Source organism: Trichosurus vulpecula, chromosome 1, assembly GCF_011100635.1.
Source record: "Trichosurus vulpecula isolate mTriVul1 chromosome 1, mTriVul1.pri, whole genome shotgun sequence".
NCBI classification, from domain to species: Eukaryota; Metazoa; Chordata; class Mammalia; order Diprotodontia; family Phalangeridae; genus Trichosurus; species Trichosurus vulpecula.
Window position 1 is genome coordinate 393,238,050 of NC_050573.1, and position 24,850 is coordinate 393,262,899.

Below are 24,850 nucleotides of genomic sequence, written 5' to 3' on the forward strand. Positions count from 1 at the left end.
ATCTAAGTTCTCATTTAGAGGGGAATTTAATGTTTCTCATAGGTTACCATTTATCTTTTGCCTGAACACTTCTAGTAACAGGTAGGCAATTTCTTACTGTTATTCAGCAACTGTAATTAGCAGAAAGTTTTTCTTATGAATAGAACTACCTTTACAGCCACACAGATCAAGGAAATCCTTTCTTCCAGATGGTAGGCCTTCAAATACCTGAAAACTTTGATCTTCCCTAAACTACCACCACTATCTTCTCTTCCTCAGGCTCCAAACCTCCCAGAATACCCCAGCCTTTTGTCATAGGATATATCTTCCACATGGACCCTCTTCCAAGCACACTATAGTTTATCAGTTAGCACAATGCAGTATTCCAGATATAGTGTGAATAGTGTAGCTACTTGCCCTTGGTGTGGACACTATACTGTTCTAATAAAGTGTGCAGGCTGTTCTAGATAATAAAGTTTTAACTGTAAAAGAAGCATCAGTAGGCTCTGCCTTTAGTGTAGCTTTATTATTTTTAAAAACTTAAATGAAAGCTTATACTTAATTTAGAAGTGAAAAAACATCCACAAAGTTATTTGTGTACATTACCTACTATGTATATAATGCTGTCTTATGCATGGAGGAGAAGTGAACTGAATCTTGAGAAAGCCAGGAGGTGAGGGTGAGGATGGATGGAGAGTAATCTAGCCATGGGGGATAACCAGTCATAGAGTTAGCATAGAGTGCATGAAAGAGAGTAAATTATAGGAAGTCTTGAAAAATAGGAAGGGACCTTGAAAAATCAGGATTTTTGTATTTTCTTTCCCACCTAATGCTGTATATTGTACTGTATATTGTACATCCTAGGTGCTTAATAAATGTCTGAATGAATTCTAGTGAATTCTTAAATGCAAGGTGTGTGGTACAGACAAAGAGTGATATAATAAGTGCTTCTAAGTGGGCAAAGTCTTTTAGACTGGAGCTGGACCTTAAGGGAAGTGTATTAGCTAGGTGGCACAGCGGAGAGAGGGGCTAGGCCTGGAGTCAGGAAGACTCATGTCTCTGAGTTCAAATTCGACCTCAGATACTTACTAGCTATGTTACCCTGGGCAAGTCACTTAACTGTTGGCCTCACTTCATCATCTGTAAAATGAGCTGGAGAAGGAAATGGGAAATCACTTTAGTATCTTTACCAAGACAACCCCAGATGGGGTCATAAAGAGTCTCACACATGACTGAAATGACTGAACAACAGTTTCAAATAGGAGACCAACAAAAGTAGAGGCTTAAAGACGAGACAATGAGGCTGAAAGGAGATTGATTTGGCTAGAGAGTATTACTTTTGCTAGTGAGCAGTGGGAAGACAGTGTTGCACGGGTAGTCAGAAGCCATATTATGGAGATCCTTGAATGCCAAGTCAAATAATTATCAAATTATCGGGGTTTTTTTTTAATTGTAGTGACTTTTCTATAAAATAGATTTACAGTATAGAAAAAAAGATGATTCACTATAAGATCCATTTAAATAGCAAGTGCCCCTTGTACATTTAAAAGATGATTCAGGAAATTGGACAGTTATAAGTAACCTGTTAATCATCTGGTGGGCTGTCCTTTCTGGCTTTAATTCATCAGCTTGTCAGTTGGTTATAGAGATTTCAAACTCTGAAGTCACAGAAACTTTTTTTAATTTGTGGAAACATGATAAATTTTTTTAAAAATATAGATTCATAGAAGTGTCAGGGACCTTAGTGGCCATCTAGTCCACCCCTTCCCCTTCCATTTAACAGATGAGAAAATCAAGCCTTGGGGAAATTAAAGTGAATTGCCCGGGTGCTCACTGACACTTAATGAGTGGCAGAATTTGAGTTTCAACTTAGATCATGTGCCACATTCTTGGCATTATTTAACCTTTTTGAAGGCAGGGTTTGTGCCTTAATAAATCTTTGTGCTCTTAGCATGTGGCATAATGCTTTGATCAATAAAGATGAAGGCATTCGATAAACAATTGTTGGCTGAATGACTGTTCCTTTTCTGGTACAGTTCTTTCTTATAAATAAAACATCAATAAACACATTGCTACAAATTTAAAGATAAGAGGATACTTTGCATATAAAAATCATAGTGTCATAGATTTAGAACTGGAAAGGACTTCAGAGGCTCATCTCATTTTACAGATGAGGAAACTGAGGCCCAGAAGGGTTAAGTGACTTGCTATAAAGCCGTATAGGTAGTATGAAGGAATGAATATTTTTTTTAAATTAAGCACTTATTTTATGCAAAGCACTGTGCCACCAGAACGCAAGGAGATTGAAAGATAATTCTTGCTCTAGAGAAGAACTCACCATCTAATAGGAGGAGACTGCATTTCGGGCCAGTCAAATGGAAAGGCCCAGTAGTGATTAGGATGCTGCTGCGAAGCAGAAGGTAAACACATCTTCTTTAGTGTCAATGCCATTGCTAAAACCATGTCTGGAGAATCATTTGGCAGTGTCTGGGACTTGGGTTGTGAGATATTATTTTCTGGTTGTTCAATAGGTATGGCTGAGAAGGTGGGGGCTATAGCATCTTCAGAGACAGTTACTGCATCTGATCGCCACAAGGATCATTTACCTGAGTGATAGCTACGGAGGCTAGGCTGGATGCAGGGCCTATCTACCATCTTCTGCTTCTGTTGTTTGAGGACTCACTTGTAGTTTTTGGTGAGGGGAGCTGACATTGCAAACCCTTTCTCTATAGGGATTGCTCCCCTGGATAATGGCTGCAGGGACCTTATTGGAAATAGAGTAGATGGTCTGGAGGGCATGACCTCTGATTCCAAATATGGCATCCTTTCCTTTGTACCTACCACTTTACCTCTTCGTCTTGGGATAAGCATAAGCCATGCTCCTGGAAAGAAAAAAATGCGGATATAAAGGCATATACCGAAAAATAATATCAGCTATACAGTGTGCTCAGGTATCATACAAATGAGATTTAGGAAGAAAGCACAACATATATTCTAAGCAATGCAGTAGTAAGTGCATGAATATTCAAAATAGGAAGAAAATCAGGAGTTTCACAAAGACACCAAAATCTACACCACCACCCCTTTTAAAATGCCTCCTGAGAATACCAGGAGTCTTAGAATTCCAGTCTATCTCCTTTCTTCTGTCTCTGCCTACTCACTTCGTGGATTGTTCTGGAGGTAGACCCAGTGCAATGAGAATTGTGGAACAGATGGAATGGGGGAAAATTGTTGTTCTGGTGACACCAAGCACTGTTGGGCATTGGGACTACAAATAATCCCTGCTTTCAAAAAGATCACATTCCAACTGAGGAAAACACTGTATGTAGGAGAGTTCAGTCACAGGCTAAAGTCACTGCCCATAGGGGGCAGTGGCAGATGGCAATTCCTGGGGCATCTGGTGGCTGCAATGGCAGAGTAGTCCTCCATCATATTAGACACAGTGTAAAGGTGGCTTTCTGCTCATTGAAACATTGTGAGCTGCCCCTCCTTTCCTCAATTCCCCTTCCACCAGCATCATGGATGGCAGTAAGATATAATAAGGCTGATAAGATATATTGAAGTGAAGTTGGGAAGGGCTTTAAATATTGACAGTAGTCTGTACTACTTATATCTTAAATTGGGCTTGTGTATCTTGTGTTTGTCAAGAAGCATTATGGATAGACTGAAAGTAAAAGATAATGGGGACAGTAGAATATGGCTATAGAAAGCCCCAGATATTGTACTTTAAAAACCTCAAAGGAGCTTTAGTTAAGTTATTTTCATCTTAATTCTTTTTCATGCCTTTGGGGGGATAGGTGATAATACTAGAAGTATCTGTGATCCTTACTCCCCCCCAACCCCCCGGCTGCCACCCCAGCCAGGGAGGCCTGTAAAAATTTCCTCTACCACTGGAATTTGAAACAGGTCTATGTCTAGTAAGTGGTTCCTAGGGAGTTGCAGGAGACACATAGAGTTTAAGAAATTTACCCATGGTCACATACCCAGAGAATGTCAAAGCCTTTTTGACTGCACGCTTATTACCCTGGGCTACCTCAGATCCTAATAGTTTTTGGTTATTTCACCAAGATTAAAATATAAGGGGAAAGAATGAATTACCTTGAGTCACCATCTTCTTGGTCTCTCCTAAGCTCTTAATCATGGTATATAAATTTGTATTATATTTATTTGTAGGTCTCATTCCCACTAGTAGATGGTAAGCTTCTTGAGAAGAGGAGCTCTGTTCTATTTATAATTATGTAACCTTTGTGCTTAGTAAGCATTAATTTAATCAGTGTTTGTTGAATTGTTGAACTCCAGAGTGGTCTGGTTGACTCAAAAGGTGGAAAATTAGCTGCAGTGTTATGGAGCATTTGTTGTTATTAAAATCAATGTGTAGTGTCTTAATTCTATATTTTTGGGAAATGCACAGTAAGGACTTGTGATTCTCTGTGGCTGAACTCAGAGGGAATGGGGTAGGGTGGGGCTTGAAGTTGAGCTGAGGTAGTAATGACAGATAATGGAGAAAAAGTGGGGACAGTGCGAAAAGAGACAAAGAGGGAGAGAGAGAGGAAAAAAAAGAGACACGCAGAGAGAGACAGAAATGAGAGAATGGGGGGGGAGAGAAAGAGAGAGAGAGAGAGAGAGAGAGAGAGAGAGAGAGCGCGCGAGCGCAGAGGGAGAAGGAGAGAGGGAGAGGTGTACCTCCCTGGAGGATTACAGGAGGCTGTGTAGCATAGTCAGTAGGGCAGCTGGACCTGAGATCAGGATGATCTGAATTCAAATTTGGCCTTCAACATTTACTGGCTGTGTGACCCTAGGCAAGTCACTATCTTCTGTTTGCTTCAGTTTCCTCAACTGTAAAATGAGGATAATATTAGCACCTACTTTCCAGAGTTGTTGTGAGGACCAAGTAAGATATTTGTAAAATGCTTAGCACAGTGCCTGGTACACCGTAGTTAATAAATGCTTGTTTTCCTTCCAAGTGGAAAAGAGAGGTGAAAGGCAAAAGCACTAGTGACAGTCATTGGGTTGAGGTCAGGGCCAATAAGATTTACAGAAAAAAAAGATTGAGCATGACTCATTCCATTGCTTACAATTCTTCTTTACAACTTGACTATTATGTAAATAAGTTTAATGCAAAGGTATACGTAGAACCCATGCCTGATTACATGCCGTCTTGTAGGGGAGGGGAGAAGAGAGGGAGGGAGAGAAAATTTGGAACTCAAAAACTTGTGGAACTGAGTGTTGTAAACTACAAATAAAAGCTAAACTAATAAAAGATTGAGTAGTCAAGCCAGAAATCTAGGTGAAAGGTATGTTGTATGGGTATAATGATTACAGAGAGAGAGAGAGCAAGGGAGGTGAAGGTTAGATGGATTAGGAGTGGAATAGAACAACAAGGCAATTGACAGGGTCAGTCAAGGGAAAGTTCTGGGTGAAATACAGAGGAAACATTGACTAAGAGAAGATGATAAGTGGCCATAGATGGGGTGGGACATAAATATGATGCTCTGATCATAGCTTGTAACAGGCATGATAGGGTCAGGACCTGAGTCTTCTAACTCCCTTTCTGTTTTTAATGTGTGCAAGTATTTTCTGATAAGATACTTTGGGTTGTAGGGAGTTGAAAGGAAAGGGGAGATGGATGGATGTCCCTTCATGAATAAGATACTAAATATAATTTGCGCACACACACACTGTGGAGTTGGAGTACATACAAACGCCTATTGGTCTTATCTTGATTTCCTGAAAGTAAAAACTGTAAGAAAGATAAGGAATGACCATCATACTGTAAAGAAGCATATGACCAGACTGTGACTATCATAACAATTTATTGGTATTAGTTGTGAGTGGTAGAAGGAAGAAGGTAATGAAAAACAGGTGGTGGTAAAGAGGTGGCCAGAACTTGAAAATTCAAAGGTATTTAGGGCAAGCAGAAGGAATGCACATGCAACATAGGTGATTCGGTGGTCTACACAATATTGTCTCTTTAGTTAAATTCAAGAAGTATTTATTGAAAACTTACTCTGTACTTGGCACTGTACAAATATTTCATCTATTGTAGCTAGTAATAAAAATATAGGCCAGAAAATAAAGAGTAAAATGTGTGTATGGAGTTGGGAAATAGCTAACACAGTGATACTCCCTAGCTTGCAAATACCCATTCATAGGAATGACTTGCTTAGCACCGTGTTAGGGTGAGGGTAAGAAAGGGTCTTCCTGCCAATATAGTCTCCCATATTTTCTTGCTGCTGGTAGGCTATTGCAGTTGGTAGTGATGGTAGGAGGAATAGTTAATTCTCTTCTAGGAGGGGAGTCAGAAGGATGGGGGGAAAGAGCAAAAAGTGGTAAGAGCCACATTCCTGGTATCCAAAGTTCTAAATTAGAAACAGTACTTGACAGTTGTGAGCAACCTTCTGGATCATCTACTTCAAATCCCTACTTAACAAATGAGAAAACTGTGGCCCAGAGAAGTGAAAGGACTTGGAAAGCATTTTTCTTTTCTTTTGGAGGGGGGAAAGCAGGGCAATTGGGGTTAAGTGACTTGCCCAAGGTCACACAGCTAGTAAATGTGTCAAGTGTCTGAGGTCAGATTTGAACTCAGGTCCTCCTGACTCCAGGGCCAGTGCTCTACTCACTGTGTCCCCTAGCTGCCCTGGAATGCATTTTTCAATAGAGACATGCTACACTGTGGATTAAGTTGATTTTGGGACTTAGACTGGCACTAATAACTGTAATTATTTTGGGACTAACTTTGGGACTGGGACTAATAATTGTATTGATTTTAAAATATTTTAAATTATTAAGTAATTTAAATTTAAACAATTTAAAAATAATTTCATATTTTATTTATAGAGGAATATGTCCAAACAATCAAAAGAAATTTTTAAAATGTAATAATCTGCTTATAGGTTGGAGACTTCCTCTACTTTAATGTCATTTGTTCTTAAGCCTTTTGGTGAAGAATTGGAGAATAAAACAAAATGGACTGAGAAGCATGAAAACACAAATAGACCACACCAGTGTTTTCTACCCTTGAACAATCTAATATGTAAAATACGACCCTTGAGTGAGAAATGTTTTAATCACTTGAGCCACCTTAGTTAAATATTTAGTTCCTCTGAAGTCACAACCAGGTTGCAAAATGTCATGCTATGATTTTATGAAAGTAATAAAATGCTTCAGAAAGTACAGATATTCAGCTTGGGTCTGTATCTGATAAATTGTTATGATAGTCACACATCTTGTCACGTGCTTCCTTATAGTATGACGGTCATTCCTTATCTTTCTTTAGACTTTTTACTTTCAGGAAATCAAGATAAGGTCAATATGCTTTTGTGTATCCTCCAATTCCACAGTATGTGTACAAATTATATTTAGTGTCTTATTCATAGAGGGATATCTAACCATCTCCCCTTTCCTTTCCACTCCCTAGAGAATAATCTACAACCCAAAATATTGCATCAGAAAATACTTGCATACAATAAAAATAGAAATAAACTAAGGGATTAGAAGACCCAGGTTCTGACCTCATCATGCCAGTTACAAACTAGGATCAGAGCATCAAAGTATTTTAACAAGACTATTATGTGAAGCTCTATGTGAAGATTTGTATTCAGTTCAATTTAACAAATATTAAATGCCTACTACATGTCAAACACTGTGCTAGGTGCCAGGAATACAAAGACAAAAATGAAACAATCTCTGCCTTGAAAGAGTGCATATCTAAATTAATGCTCTTATTCAATGTCATACCAATCAAGCTGCCAAAGAATTATTTTATTTTGCTAGAAACAAATAACAAAACTCACCTGGAAGAATAAAAGGTCAAGGATATCAAGGGAATCAATGAAAAAAATGTGAAGAAAGGCAGCCTAGCTATACCTGATTTCAAATTATATTATAAAGCAATAATCATCAAAGCAATCTAGTACTGGCTGAGAAATAGAGTAATGGATAAGTGGAATACGTTAGGTGCATGGTACACAGTAGTAAATGACCATAGTAGTCTAGTGTTTGATAAACCCAAAGATCCAAGCTTTGGGGATAAAAACTCACTATTTGACAAAGATTGCTGATAATACTGGGAAGAGGTCTGGCAGAAACTAGGTATAGAACAACCTTTCACATTATATACCAAGAAATGGTCAAAATGCGTACATTGTTTAAACATAAAGGGTGATATCATATGCGCATGAGGGAGCATGAAAAATTTTACCTGTCAGATATATGGATAATGGAAGAATTTCTGAACAAACAAGAGATAGAGAAAATCACAGGAAGTAAAATGTGTACTTTTGATTACATTAAATAATTTTTTTTGCTCAAACAAAACCAATGCAGCCAGCATTAGAGGGAAATCAAGAAAGGAGGGAAATTTTACAGTAAATTTCTCTGATAAAGGCCACACTTCTCAAATATATAGGGAACTAAGTCAATTTTATAAAAAATAACTCCTCTCAAATGAAAAATAGTCAAAGGATGTGAACAAGTAGTTTTCAGAAGAAGAAATCAAAGTTATATGAAAAACTTCTCTAAATCATTATTGATTAGAGAAATGCAAATTTAAACAACTCGGAGGTACCACCTCACATCTATCAGATGGGCTAACATGACAGAAAAGGAAAATGACAAATGCTGGAGGAATGTGGAAAAATTGGGACATTAATGTACTGTTGGTGGAATTATGAACTAATCCAACTATTCTGGATATCAGTTTGGAACTATGCCCAAAGGGCTATAAAACTGCATACTCTTTGACCCAGGAATATCACTACTAGGTTTTTATGCCAAAGAAATCAAAGAAAAAAGAAAAAGACCAATATATACAAAAATACTTAGAACAGCTCTTTTTGTGGTGACAAAGAATTAGAAATTGAGGGGATGTCCATCATTTGGGGATTGGCTGAATAAGTTGTGGTTTATGATTGTGATGGAATGCTATTGCTCTATAAGAAGTGATGAGCAGGATGGTTTCAGGAAGAAAAACGGGGAAGAATCGTATGAACTGACGCAAAGTGAAGTGAGCCAAGAGAATATTGTACATAGTAAAGCAATATTGTAATGATGATCAACTGTGAAAGACTTAACTCCTCTGATCTATAAAATGATCCAAGGCAATTCCAAAGGACTCATGATGAAAAATGCCGAACATCTCCAGAGAGAGAAGTGATGGAGTCAGAGTATAGATTGAAGTATATTTTAAATTTTATTTTCTTGCTTTTTTTGCAACATGGCTGATATGGAAATATGTTTTGCATGATTTCACATGTATAATTGATATCAAATTGCTCACCATTTTAATGGTTAGGGGAGTGACTGGAGGGAGAGAGAGAATTTGGAACTCAAAATTGAAAAAGCATGAATGCTAAAAATAAATAATACATTTAATTTTTTTTAAATAAAGCTTATTTTCTACTGGAGCTATTCAATATATAGTCAGATAAGTAAATACAAAGTATATACACATACACACACATACCACAATATAATTTAGTATGTTAGGGAGAGTACTAAAAACTGATGGGGACCCATACATCCTTTTTTAAATTTTATTGACTCTTGTCTATGTCCTCCTACAATTTCTTCACAAGAAATCCAACTGATATGCTGGGGAAGTTCTTCCATTGCATGACATATAGGTACCAGTGTAACATTTGGGATTTCTTTTTCTCTTGCTACATGACCAATCCAACTCTCTTATCGGCCATACACTTCTTTGATTGTATGTAGTGGAAAGAGCAGGGAGTCAGAGGATCAGTCAGTCAATCAATGAGTATTGATTAAGCACCTACCACGTACTAGGTGCTATGCTAGGAGCTGAGGATACAAGTGTAAAGGATGAAGCAATCCCTACTATCAATAAGCTTACATTTTGGTGGAAGAGATAGAGAATTCATATAAAAATATCTCTGAGTTCAAATATTCTCTCTGACACTCTCAATCCCTTTGTTACCTTTTGCAAGTCACTTAACTACCCTAGTCATCAGTTTCCACATTTGTAAAAATAAAGAAGTTTTACTTATATAGCTTTTGAGGTCCCTTATGGAGCTATATCTATGATCCACTGATGTTACTTGTATTCATTTATTATAATATGCTGAAGTCATTTCGCACTCTATAAAAATTATAATAAAAGCAATGTCTTTTAAAAGAGTAAAGACTCAGTATTCTCTCTCCATCTATTTGTCTCTGTCTCTGTCTCTCCCCCACCCACCCTCCTTTGGTTAACCTGTTGTCTCATTCACATTCAACTCGTTATTTTGACATCCTCACTGAATGCAGGGGGATTGTATGGCCTAGGTTAATTGATGATTCCTGGGAACATGATGGGCTAGGGATTGTGGAGACAGATTCTTCCTGGGGGTGATGATGATGGCATTTTTGATAATAGGGCACCTTATGGCTTTTTAAGTTTTTCTGGCAAAGTAGATCCATTGTTGAGAAAGTTATCAAGGAGATAATATGTTTGGTCAGACTCCTGTAACCTGGGCTATTCACATAGGAAAATGGGACCTTCGCCGGGGAGGAAATTGTTAAATAGGTGGGACATTATGCTATTTTTCACTTCTTTTTCTTTTGTTCAAATCTTATACAAAATGACTAATATGAAAATGTTTTACATGATTGCACATTGCTTACCATCTTAGGGAGACAGGAGAGGCAAGAGGGATAGAATTTGGAACTCAAAACTGTAAAGAGAAAAAAAAGTTAAAAATTGTTTTAACATGTAATTGAGGAAAAAATAAAATATATTAAATAAAAAAATTAGTGAAGCTTTGATCATTGAGGCATTGAAGTGAGGTCCAAAAAGGGCAATTTATGTTTTGATTTAAAAACTAGAGCTTTATTAAATTAAGAGCATACCTGTAGTAGAGCAGTTTTATTTCTGTGCTATTAATGAGGCAGCTTGAGTTAAATTTATGAATAATATTGACAGCTATTTGAATCATAGACTTTTTGGAACAATGCCTCTAGTTTCAGGTGAAGGAAGCCTCTGTTATCAATTTTTTGCAGCACTTGCCCCTGGGTCAGTGAGTGCATTCATGTATGGTGGTGTGTTGGGCTGGGTTATCTCTTCATTGAAGGTCATTTGTCCACGTTAACTTCTAAAGTTAAGACATTCTTTCTCTTGTGTTTTCCCCCCTAAACAGGGAGAATCACGTATCCTCAGAGTGAAAGTTGTCTCTGGAATTGATCTTGCAAAGAAAGACATCTTTGGAGCAAGGTATGTGCCATTTCTAATCATTCAAAAACCAAAGGAAACCAAAGTCAAGAGAAGAGGCAAGGGGGCTGGGGAAGGCAGGTTCTCACTTCACTTGTAAAGTGGTTCTGAAGAGTCCCCCAGTTTGCTGCTTCAGCCTTTAGCAGTGTTTGTGGCTTTGGCTTTTTCCAGGGGTGGGGGTGAATGCCAACAGAAACATGGCTGTTGTGTGTACTCTTTCTTATAAATGTGAGAATGTTGCTATTATGAAAAAAAGGAGCATTATGTTTCATGTTAGGAGTACTTAAAGTTAGTTGAAGAGTAAAATTTGTTTGGAGATATTGTTATTTTGTTTTTTCCTTGAAGTTTTCTTAAAAGAATTTTGAAGGAGGAGTAGGGAGTATGGTTTGTAATGTTCATCTGCTTCTTATTTAATTGATCTGCATAATTAGTATATATCTTTTCATCTAGTGGATTAAATGAACTAAACTAATGGCAGAAAAAGTTTGAATCTAATTTGCATTAGGTTTCTAACCAGATTTTCTTAGAACACAGAATATTGCATTTTTTAAAGCATTGAAGGAATCTTAGGAATGGTCCATTTCAGAGAAAAATATTTTAGGTGAAGATATGGAGAAGTTAATCTAATTTAACCAACAAGATTATATTAACTTGCTCAAGTTGCTGTAGAAGGCCTTGAATAGTCAGGAAAAGTTTTGATTTGACTTAATAGAGGAAATGGGGATCCATTAAAGCTTCTTGAATAAAAAGCCTTTGACATTGTGTTAAATGAATCATTGCCAATTAATCTTCCCAAAATATTGACTTTATCACATCTTTCCTCTTTTCTTTTCCTTGGTCACCTCATTTACTCCTGTTGCTCTATGATTTCCAGATCTGTATAGCTATAGTCTCTCCTCTGCACCACAGGCCTGAAGCTCTATTATGGCTACTACTGGATTCCTCGCATCCTACCCACTGCTGCCAAAGTAATTTTCTTTAATTACAGATCTGAGCATTTAACTCCCCTGTTCATTCAGCTGGCTATTGTACATGGGACCTGGCATCAGGAATATCTGATTTCAAATCCTGCCTCAGACACTTACTAGTTGCATGTTTCTGGGCAAATTGCTTGTGCTATGTTTACCTCAGATTCCTTATCTGTAAAATGGGGATAATAATGGCACCTACTTCCCAGGGTTGTTGTAAAGTACTTTGCAAACCTTAAAACATTATGCTAGCTATTTTCATCATCATCATAACCAAAGATAAAATAAAACTCCTCTGGCTTTTAAAGTCCTTCACAGTCTGTTCCCAACTGGTCATTCTAGCTTCATTTCATAGTTATTCCACTTCCTGTACCCTGCCACTGGACAGACAACTATCTTTACTTCCTAATATAGCTACATATGAATGTGTATGTGTGTGAATGTATATTTTCAGTAGCCAATGATATTGATTCATTTTTGCTTCTCAAAGTGAGGGAGGATGACCTGAGTTACAGAATTCTAAAAGGCAAGACCATATCCTTGTACATATAATAAGAAAGGTCATAGAAACTTTAGAGACCAAACATAAAAAGCATTGCAGTAATTCAAGATTTGTTGGCCCTGCCATACAACATGTCAATTGGTCTCTACAGGAAGGAAGGAAGGAAGGAACTGTAGGACTTGGCAAGTCCTGTATATAGAGGATGAGAGAGGGTTGGTGAAAAGGTGACTGAAGATGGCACATTGGTTTTAACTGGGAGGTTGGTGATACCCTCCACAGTAATAGGAAAGTCAGCAAGAGGGGAGGATTTTGGGAGGAGCAATAATGAGTTCAGGTTTTTGACACATTGAATTGAAGATACATGTGAGATGTCTAGTATGAAATGTCCAAGAGGCAGTCAAAGGTGTGGGATTCAAGGTTTGGAGAGAGGCTAAAGCTTGACAAATAAATCTGAGAATCATCTGTATGATGATAATAGTTGAAACCATGGGAGCTGATGAATTCAAGTGAAATAGTATAGAGGGAGAGGAGAAGAGGACATAATGTATAATGATAATAATAATAACAATAATATAATTAAATAGTATACTATTATCCAATTCATAGAGGAAAAGTATTAAACATCCCACAGCCAATCAGAAATTCTGGGATCTGTGGTTTTCATGTTTTGCAAAAGAAGATACTGAGGCCCATAAAAGAACAGCATAGAAGAACTAAACATCAGCCTTGGGCAGGGGTGGGGAACCTGTGGCCTTAAGGCCACATGTGGCCCTCTAGGTCCTCAAGAGTGGCCTTTTGACTGAATCCAAACTTCACAGAACAAATCCCCTTAATAAAGGGATTTATTCTGTAAAACTTGGACTCAGTCAAAAGGCTGCACCCAAGGACCTAGAAGGCCACATGTGTTCCCCATCCCTGGTCTAGTGCAGCTTGGGTTTGTGAGAGAGATAAAAACTTATCTCTATAAAAGCATAAGTATAGATTATAAGAGTTTATAATAAATAACCAAATAGAAGAGAGCATTTGATCATAATTAGAAGATTGCTTTTTTACCCCTTTGAAACCTTTCTCTAACTGGGACAATAAATTATTTATAAATAGAAGGTATGGTGTAAAGATATATATTTGGCTTTTTTCCTTGGTCAGGCCATTTGGTTAGCATGTAGTACTAATAATGTCATGGTTGTAGGCCCAGTCCTACCCTGCATGGGCCACTAGCTTTTGGGAAGCATCATGGTTCAGTAGAAAATGTGTTGAATTTGGAATGTGAAGACTTGACTGAGTTTGAATTACTTTGACTTAGTACCTGTGTAATGTTGGGCAAGATACTTAATATTTCTAAGCTTTAGTTTCCTCATTTCTAAAATGAAGAAGTTAAAGTAGGTAGATGACCTCTGAGGTACCTTCATGCTCTTAACCCAATATGATGATGATTCCTCCTTTCTAAAAAGAAAATATTAGGATGAATTTATCTCAAAGATTGAGCTTCCTGTGACTTCATGTTAAGTTAACAGAGAAGAATATTTTTGTGAAAAAAGCCTAAATGACTAAATTATACGTTATGTCTGTCCTACTCTGTTATATATTCTTGTTTGATTAAGCTTAATCCCGGATCCTATCCTACTAGGCATCATCACTCTGCTGTTGGCAGCTACCCCAACTATAGGGATTGGGGAAGGGATGTCAGAGAAAGGAAGCTCTCTTCTATAAGACTTTTTTTTCCCTTTTTTTGTCATTCAGTCATTTCAGTCATGTTCAACCTTTCATGACCCCATTTGGGGTTTTCTTGGCAATACTGGAGTGGTTTGCCATTTCCTTCTCCATTGGATCCCATAGATCCATTTTTCTCATACTGATGCTGATTGTAATGACTAAAACATCATCACACCTTTAAATAGAGAAAGTAGGCATGAATAATGGACAGATTTAATTTGACTTTTTATCCTAAGGTTTCAAAGTTAAGCAAAAGTAAGACCTCATTAGATCTTGGGCTTCAAGAGAAAAGAGACTGTTATTGTATTCTGCACATCATGCTAGGAATTTGTTCATCCATTATTTATGAAGCATCTATAAGAGCCACCCTCTTACCCCCTTTCTCATTAAAAGATTATACCTTGTTTTACTGTGGGGAGAAGGTGGATGGCATTTTTTCCCCTCCCTGTAAGTATACATCTCTGATTTTGTAATGGAAATCCAAAGTAAATTGGATCCATTTGGCACAAGTATATTGTGTGGTTAACTGTAATGCAACATTTTTTGGTGAGGGTCCAGACCTGTGATTCCATTAAGTATGGAGAATGCCCTATATAGATTCTCCCTCCATTGATGCTGATTGGCAACTCAGGCATATTGAGTGAGACTCAGTGATCTCTTCCATGATCACAAAGCCAACAGGTTGAAGAGGTAGGACCTGAAACCAGATCTTTATGATTGCAAGACCAGTTCTCTATCAATTACATTATGTCCTGTCTTCATGAACTATATCTGTCCCATAAAATGAAAGATATCTGTTGAATATAGAAAAATGGATAAATTATCCTACATTGCTGTAGAATGTTTCTGTATGTACACTACACACAGAGATGTGCAGATTCATTCAGAGAAATTCATTTGCCTTTCCCCATGGTCCCATCATTGGAACCTTTGGTGGAGGAGTGGGAACAAGACAGATAAGTAGGAATTAGGACACAAATGCACTGTTGGTGGAGTTGTGAACTGATCCAACCATTCTGGAGAACAATTAGGAATCATGCTTAAAGGGCAATCACAGTGTACATATCCTTTGATCCAGCAATACCACTACTAGGTCTGTATCCCAAAGAGATCATAAAAAAGGGATAGGACCTACCTCTACAAAAATATTTATAGCATCTCTTTTTGTAGCAGCAAAGAATTGGAAATTGAGGGGATTCCCGTCGGTTGGGGAATGGCTGAACAAGTTGTAGTACATGAAATATAATGGACTACTATTGTGCTATAAGACAGGCAGGAGGAGCATATACAAATTCAAGATCAGGACCATGGTGTCTTGTGGAAGTTAGCTTTGGGACTTGGCCTATGGTAAGTGTAGAAAGCCTCAGTGCTTTGATGATAATCCTATTATAGACAATTTGATACCAAGTTGCTGTATTATATGTGGACAGATGGTCTTAAAGTGTTAAATCTGGTCATTGGATCACAACAGACATGGGAAGGACTGGACCCACATGTATTGTGAAATGGTGTTATAAACCAGGCAGGTAGGCTGGCAGTGAGTTTATAGGTACTCAAGGAGATAAAGTTAATGCCTTTGAGTTGCCCATCGGAAATCATGTGAGCAATTAAAATAATAAGATATTAGTAACAAAAGAGACTTTGAAAGGAAGCTGAAAGTGACTAAGAGATTAGACTGGTGTACAAAGAACAAAACAATGATGAGGGCCTCCAAGGGCCCTTTCCTTTTTTTTTTTTTTTTTTTTTTTTTTAAGATATAGAGTTTTATATAAAATTAGTGCATCTTTACACATTTGAACCCATTCCATAATAGTTGGATTTTACCTGCAAACCCCACAGTTCTTGAAGGTGTCAGATTTATTCCAGTTTCTTATTTTGTTCTTTATCACACATTCATCAGTAAACAAACAAATAAAACATGCTGTTGCTGGTTGACAGTCATTAGGAAGAAAACATTTTTGTAAAAGTTAAACTGTAGCAAAAAATATACCGGTTATTTTTCATGAATTCAACCATACTTCATTCTGGGACATAGCACTGGGTTTGTATCCCTCCTCAACTTTTACCTGCTATGTTGGACATTTTAATAATGGGCTGGCTTTTCTTTCATTTATTTAACTTTGATCTCTAAGAGAGGAGAGTTTTTTTTTTGTTTGTTTTTTGCTGTACACTTTTTACTTAACCCACTGCTTTGCACAGAATAAGATCTTAAGAAAAAATAAAAGCCATGATCAGCAATCCCTGTGACCAGGACAACAATCACAAAACATGGGTGAAAAATACAAAGAGATGAGAGGGAGAGGGAGAAGGGGGAGAGAGAGGGAGAGGGAGAGGGAGAGGGGCAAACTGGGCAAACTGTTTAACAACCCAACACTTCACTTAGTTCTCTACCAGGAAGTTGTGAAATTGTTGTTAAACTGTAAAAAAATGTATAAGAAAAAGAAAATTGTTTACTTTCAAAATATACTAAGTTTGGAGCAAAAATAAAAAAAAAACCCATAGGTATGATATAAAACTCAGATTTTCTGCCTACCAAAAAATCATATGGTGTTTTTATACCTCCTAAATATCAGCATCAGGCAGCAAAGCCTCCACCAACGTGCCTTGGATAGTTACAGTTAGCAATTTGCGCTTATTGCAAGGGCCCTTTCTTATGTCTGACTGGTGGAAAATGATGATCAACTCAGGTAATGGTGTTTTGCTTAGGTGAATCAGTTAGGAATCTAACTGGATTCCTAATTCCTTTAATATTGAGGGATTATGATGAAGAGTCCCACACTATTCAAATAATTGCCCGTAACCTCTTCTTGACCTTTTCTGAAGATTTTTACCTTTTGTTTTAACTGCAGAGAATGTTTTATTATCGAATTTGGGGGAAAGAAAGGCAGATAATAATGATATGAAAGAATGAAATAGTTGCAGATACCTCTTTGAAAGTTTCTTTTTTTTAAATATATAGGCTCATGGGATCATAGCTTTAGAGCTGGAAAGGATTTAGAGTCTGACACCTCATTTTATAGAGGATGATACTGAAGCCTTAAGAGATTAGGTGACATGTCCAAGGTTACACTGCTAATGAGTGTCTGAAAATATTTTTGGCTTTTTGTTTAGACCTGGTTAACAACCTTGACCTTCTTTGTTTTCAGCATAAGATATTGCCATTCAGAATTTGGAGAGAAGTGTGTACAAAATGCTAGTGTTATTTCAAAAGTGGATTTACCCAATGGGATAGTTTTGAGGTTTTAGAAACTGCTTTACCCTGAAGACTTTGGGGGTCTGAGTTCTAATTTTTTTCATATGATTCTACTTCCTATGTGACCTTGGACAAATCATTTACTTCCCTCATACTCAATTTCTTTATAAGTAAAAGAAAGGGTTGAATCAGATGATCTCTTCCGGCTCTGCCTATGATCCTATTAGATCAGATGAAGAAGAAAGAGGTTTAATTCTTATCTTTATGCATTTCCTCTAAAAATACCTTAAATGATATCACATTTTCCCCAAGGCACTTAGACTATTTACCATGATTTTCTCATTTATAGCATCATAGGACTTAGAGCTGGTAGGGACCGTGGAGATCATTTGGCCCCAAGGACCCATTTATTTATATAGCTGAGAGCTAGAGCTTAAGATATTGATATACCTAAGTTAAAGAAGTGTGTTAAGAGTAGAGTTTGGTTCAGTCTGTGTCTCTTGATTCATTGTACATTTTACTAAACTAAAACCTTAGGTAGTTTCTGTATATGTGTGTATGTGTGTATATATATATATATATATATATATATATATATATATATATATATATGTATGTATGTATGTATATATATATTCTGTTTCCCTCATTGGGTTGTAGATTCTTAGATGGCAAAAAATAAATGTCTTCTATATTTTTTTTTAATTTTTCACCTTACTGTCCCTCCCACTCCTACCTCAATAGTATAATATAATGTACTAATACTCCTCTGGAGATCATTCATTAACTTCAGCCATATGAAAGTAAGCAAGCAGCTGAGTTCCTTTGGTGAAGTTACAACTGTTGTGGGATCTTCATTGCCTCATTTGTAAAATGAGAGGATAGCCCTATATGATTTCTTAGCTCCTTCAAACTTTCAGACTTGAGAAAGACCTCTGAGTAAGCAAAAATAGTGCTTTATCTTTGTGACATTCAGAACCCATGCACTCAATTGATAAATGAACTACTTAGAGCCCATTTACTCTTATTTTAGTTATAGTTGTAATAAATATGATCTCCTAGCCCATAGCAAAGTAGAAGCTATTGCTCCCACTAAAAAATCTTTACACAAAGTCATATAAAAGACATTAACCTATTTAGGAGAAACCATTTTTTTTTCTAAAAATAAGCAAATAATACACTCAACCCTTAGGGCAGCAATGCATGCTAGAGAGAACCAGTCATTTTTGGAAAACAGTTTGGAAATATGGCTAGCAAATTATGAAGATGTACAGATCCTTTGACCTAGCTGTACAGCTATGAGGTGTATAGCCCAAAGAAATGAAAGAAAGAGGAAAAGGTTCTATACGTACAAAAATATTTATAGCAGTTCTTTTTGTTGAGGCATCTAAGTGGTGTAACACATAAAGCACTGGATTTGGAGTCAGGAAGACCTATGTTTAAATCCTGCTGCAGTCACTTACTAGTTGTTTGCCTCTAAGCAAGTCACTTAACCTCTCTCAGCCTCAGTTTTTATCATCTGTAAAATGGGAATATATCACAGAGTTGATCAAATGAGATAATTTATGTGGAATGCTTTGCAAATCTTAAAGCACTCTAGAAATCGTAACTAGTGTTTTATTTTTGGTAGGCTCAAATTGGATGCTAACAGGGTGTCCTCCTCTTAAATAATGGCTAAACAAATTGTGATATATGAATGAAATGGAATATTATTGTGCCATAAGAAATAAATAAATGGACAATTTCAGAAGGACCTGGGATGACTTCTCAGTTGTTCTCTGCAAAGAGAGAACTAGGATAACAATTTATAGGAGAACATTATAAATAAAAACCAATTTTGAAAGGCTTTAGCACTCTGATTACCACAATGATAACCCATGAGTTCAAAAGAATGAAGATGAAACACCCCATTCACCTCCTAGCAGAGAAAGAGAAATGATGAATCTCTGCATTGAGACACACATTTTCAGATGTGACTAATGTGGAAATTTATTTTGGTGGACTAAGCAGTTAAAATATTCTCAATGGGAGATAGGGACAGTGGGCCAAAATTTTAAAAACACTTATTCCTTGAAAAACAGAGATTATAGAGAACATCCTCCCATACCTCTAAGAGTATTTAGATTGACAGATGTGGAAAAAAAATTGACTTCAGGGGAGATGAGGGGACTAAAAAAAATAGATTGCTTTTACTTGCTGCTTCTCTCCTCTGTTATTCTATTTAATAAACCACAAAGCTCAGAGACACCACCATCACATGAGATCTATCCCCTACTGCCCTATACCACCAATTTTTCTTCTCTGCAACACAAAACCTATGAGCCAGGTCTGAAGTTTGATGTTAAAACCTTTTGGTAAGGGAAAACTCCAAGAGATACTTTTCCATCACTCATCATGAGTAGCTCTTTCAAACCTTTGGGATGCAAGAGAGGGAATAAAAAGCTTAGCAGTAAAATCCAGATCTCCAAGAGACAAAGAGCAGGTGATGATTCAAGGAGTCAGTGAGAGTAAGGAAAGCCAGACCTACTTTACCTTGTATTATATCAGTAGGGATTTCCATCATGGACAGATCCAGAACTAGAACTTCCTTGTCTAGGGCAAGACATAAGACAGATTCATTTGGGAAATCCTGGGGAGAGGTAGAGGTACCTTGGGGCACTAGGTTTTGTGGGAGGAGAAGCCCTGCCAGGGACACCGGATGCAGCTGTTTGGGAGGCCAATACAAGGGGAAGGAGCATGCCCATCGAGAAGATTCTTTTTTTTTTTTTTAACTACTGTTAAGTCAGGGGCAGAGGTGGTACATTGAATAGAGTACTGGGCCTGGAATCAGGAAGACTCATCTTTCTGAGTTCCTGGTCTCAGATACTTCCTAGCTGTGTGACCTTGGACAAGTGGCTTAACCCTGTTTGCCTCACTTTCCTCATCTGTAAAATGAGCTGGAGAAGGAAATGGCAAACCACTCCAGTATCTTTGCCAAGGAAACCCCGAATGGGGTCACACGACTGAACAAGACCAAAAACGAAATACCAAGCTTAGTTGTTGGTTTTTTTCTCCCATTCGACAGTATCTTCTAAACTTTGATGCCCTGTGGGTGAAGCCCTAGATAGAGTTCTGGGCATGGGTATCTTCCAGCCTTTGTGCTTGTCATCTATAGGGAAGCAATTGCTACCGCTTTTGCTTCTGGTGGGGAGGCTTAAGTTCTATCTATAACAGTAAGAACTTGATTATAGGCTGCCCTCAGGTTTGATGGAAGTCAGATATTTGGGGAAAGCGTGGTCTCTATTTAGACTGATAAAATACAAGAAAGTTGTTTCTAGATGCCTGCACACTGCCAACAGCTCAGACTGACGATGATGGTTGACTGCTTGATGGGAGATGGATGGATAAGGAGATAGAATAGAAAGGCAGAAAAAGAACTTGAAAAGCTTGGCAGGTCAGTCACGTAGCATAGGACATTATTATACTATGCATAGCACAGTGTATAGTGCAGGGCAAACCTTTAGTGGTTCCTTGAGGTTTCGGTATACTATAGTACTGGACAATGTCTGGTCTCCCTCCATTCTCCTTTGTCCAGTCATGACTTTACCACTTTCTCTCTTTTCCTTTCTTTCTTGGTATCTCTTCCTGCTCTTTTCCCCTCCCTTTCGCACACACTCAATATCTACCTCTCCCCCCCTTTTGGCCTTTCTGTTCCCTCTATGTGTCTGTTTTTGGTTCATTCATTAAAAAACAAAACAAAAAACTGCTCACACCTTTTGTTTTTCACATGTACACCTCTGGGTAGATTTTCTTCCACTATCCCCATAGAATATTCTCTCCCCAAGAAAAAAAGCAATGAGCATAACAAGCTGTACAGCATTCTGTATCTATAGTCTACCACCAAGGAAGTGTGTTTAAGCATCATGATTTTGTGGTGGTGTTCTACCTCTCCCCACCCTCAACCTATTTTATTTTTCTCTTTCCAAGCCCTGCCTCTCCCCCTCCCTGCATTTTCCCCTTTTGTCTCTCCTAGATGGCTTTCTAAAAGCTATAACAGTGAAGTGTGTTTTTAAAAGTCTCTCTTTCTAAAAGAAATTGGATTTGTGACTTCATCTATTTGGGGAGTTCCAGAAGAGAGAAAAGGTGGGGATAGAGGAGAATAGGAAACATCATTTTTAAGTGTTAGGTGCCTTTGCCAATTAGAAGTAACACTGTGACCTTCAGGAGCCTAGAAGCTGTAGCCCAAGATTTGCACATCCTTAGTAGCAGAGCTATGAAGTGACTTGAATCATATTGTGCAAGGTAGCAACTAGGTCCAACACTATCAAAATAATGGTACTACTATTGTGGGAGATGAAATTCAGTTCTTCATAGAAGTGAGATTGTCAAAAAATGAATTAGTGTAGAGCCCTTTTTAAAAAAGAATTTCCTATCCACAGTGCTATTATTTTGCGTTTTCTCAATAAATAAGCTGCATTTTTAACCTTTTAGCAAACAAAATTCTGTAGATTTAAAGATCTACTGCAGACAACTTATCCATAGTCTTTTCTGGGGGTGGGGGGGAGGAAATGTGGGAGTATAGGATTCAGTGGAAGTGGGTTTTTGAAACACAAGCATTTCTTAGCATATATTCCTTGGCGAATAACATCTGGAGAATGACCCATGAAAAATAAGTTTGAAGTGAGGACTACCATTTGTGTTTGACCCTGAACAGTCAGCCATTAAGGTCTGATTCCACAGAGCTGTTATAACTATTGGGTATACCCATCTGGGTCTTGTGGCATCTTTGGCATTCCATCCTTTTTTGATCTGTTCAGTGCTATGCATTTATAAAGACACACGTGTAATTTCATTCATATGATACTAATGATGCTGCAAGTTGAATATAATTGACAAAACATTGTTGTCTTGTAGGAAAATAGTTATTTCTACTGCACTGTGTAGAAAGGATTATTAGTTTCTATAAATAATTTTAAATTGGTATGTATGAATAAAGGAAACACTTATAATTTAAGATACTGTAGCGTATTTTACTTAAAAACATAGTGATTTGTTTTTCTTTTAATAAATCTTCCTCTCCCTTTAAATTTATTGCTCTATGGCAAGAAATGTTTTTGTAAAAAGGAATATATGTTTTAAACACTCATTAAAGCTCCAGAAAGAATTCACACTCCTATGGTGTAACATCAGCACTAGGGATATAAAACACGCCTAACCCATAAATGATGATGAGCTAACATTTTCCTTCTAGCATATGGAGGACGTCAGAATGGGTAATAAATGTGCCTCAAGGGTTGTTTGCATTTTTGTCTTTTGGTGACGTAGGTTAATTTACTTCCTCTATAAAGAAGTCATGATTATTTAAAATCCTCATTCGTATTCTTATTCTGTAGGACTCATATTCAGAGCAGAAAGCTACAGAAAATGTTGAATTGGATACACACTTTTCCTAGTCTGAACTAATAATAAGAATAGAGGTTACATATTGATGCATGTGTTGCTGCTTTGGCTGCCCCTCAGTTTTATTGTTGCTTGATAGGTCTGTATTTCAGTACCTGAATCCTTCAAAAGGTAGATGATTTCATCATTGGAGGGTATTTCCTTGTAAGGTGGGTATTGCAGATTTTGCTGATCTGTTCCTTAGCAGACTTTCACTAATAGCAGGGGTCAAACAGGATCTGCCCTCAGACAACCTTCTGGTGGTTACCTAGTCTGGTCTGAGGATAGTTCCCCGTCACTGGGCCCATACTTGAAGACTTTCCAGCTTGGTACTACCTGCCAGAGATTTTGCTTGTGGGCATAGTCTTAGAAAATCCAGAATCACTTCCAAGGCGGTGATGAATAATCAGAAAAAAAGACTTTAATGGAGAGATCAGCTCATGGTTTATGAAATGTTCTGTTTTGTTATTTGAAAAAAAAATAGATTTCTTGCTTAGAGGATACTAGTATGGTATAGACTCACAGCACTTCTTAAACTGTGGGTTGCGACCCCATAAAAATTTGGCAACAGTGAAAGTTTTCTGAACTTGCAATGACCAAAACTTAATTTCAAATAAAATGCCTAATGAATCTGAGTTTTTCTGGCAGCACCTGCCTGTGTTGCATCGTGTAACTTCACAGCAGCCTTGGTTCTGAACACAAAGCATGTGCACTTTGCACTGTGCATGTCCTCAGGCCATGCAATGCCAACTAACTCTATGAAAAGTGAAAAGAGGCCACCAGTGGAAACAATTTAAGAAGCTCTTGAGAGGACAGAATACAGGCTCCTAGAATCAGAGGACCTGAGATAGATAGATATCTATTTAGAGGGGGGAACACAGGGCAATTGGGGTTAAGTGACTTGCCCAAGGTCACACAGCTAGTAAGTGTGTCAAGGGTCAAGAGGCTGGATTTGAACTCAGGTCCTCCTGACTCCAGGGCTGGTGCTCTACTCACTTCACCACCTAGCTGCCCCAAAATCACTTAATCTTACTAGACCTTTCCAGTCTTATTATATTATGTCTCCCCTTCCCCTACATGACCTCCATGGTCCAGTGACTCTGGTCTCACTATTCTCTGCCTAAGATACTCCATCTTCTGACTCTAGGCATTTTTATTGGTAGCCCCCTGTTCCTGGAATGTTCTCCCTCCTCATCTCTAATTCCCGGTTTCCTTCAAGTCCCAGCTAAAATCCCACCTCCCACAGGAAGGCCTTCCTCATCCCTCTTAATGCCAGCACCTTCCTTCTGCTGAGCATTCCTAATTTATCTTATACATAACACTTGTTTGCATGTTGTCTTCTCTATTTGACTGAGAGCTTCTTCAGAGCAGAGATTTTTTACCTTTCTTTTTATTCCAAGTGATTAGCACACAGTAGGTGCTTAATAAATATTTATCGTCCAACTGACTTCAGTACCCTCATTTGTGAAAGAGGGAGTTGTATTGGATGACCTCTGAGGTCCCTTTCAGCTTCAGATCTATGATCGTTTGATCCTCAGATATGATCCTGTGAAAGTATGCTATGTTCATTTGTTAGAAGAAACCTGGAGCAGTGAATTAGACTTAAGTAAATTAGACTTAGGTAAAAACTGCCCAGAGCATATGGTCAATTAAAGAGTGTCATCTCCCCAAATGTTTATTAACTTGCTCTGATGTTAGCTTATTTTCCTTTGTCTTGCTTTATGTGGCCATAAACATGTTTGTGAAACCATATCCTTAGAAGTAAGGTAAGAAGAAGAGGGGAGGGTGACCAGATCAATTACCCTGGGTCCTCTGGCTCCCCAGCACCAGACCTACTCTTCCCACCTTGAGTCTTCGGATAATAATCATCT

At 37.7% G+C, this 24,850-nt stretch overlaps 1 protein-coding gene across 2 annotated transcripts in view; it reads left to right on the plus strand.

The window, feature by feature from the left end:
* The window catches only part of NEDD4L (NEDD4 like E3 ubiquitin protein ligase), a gene marked incomplete in the record, with an annotated part of 461,078 nt that overhangs the window by 120,930 nt on the left and 315,298 nt on the right, over nt 1-24,850 (plus strand). For both annotated transcript variants that reach the window (XM_036757634.1, XM_036757643.1), the window contains 1 exon segment: nt 11,115-11,188. In XM_036757634.1, coding sequence (XP_036613529.1) covers nt 11,115-11,188 — 74 coding nt within the window.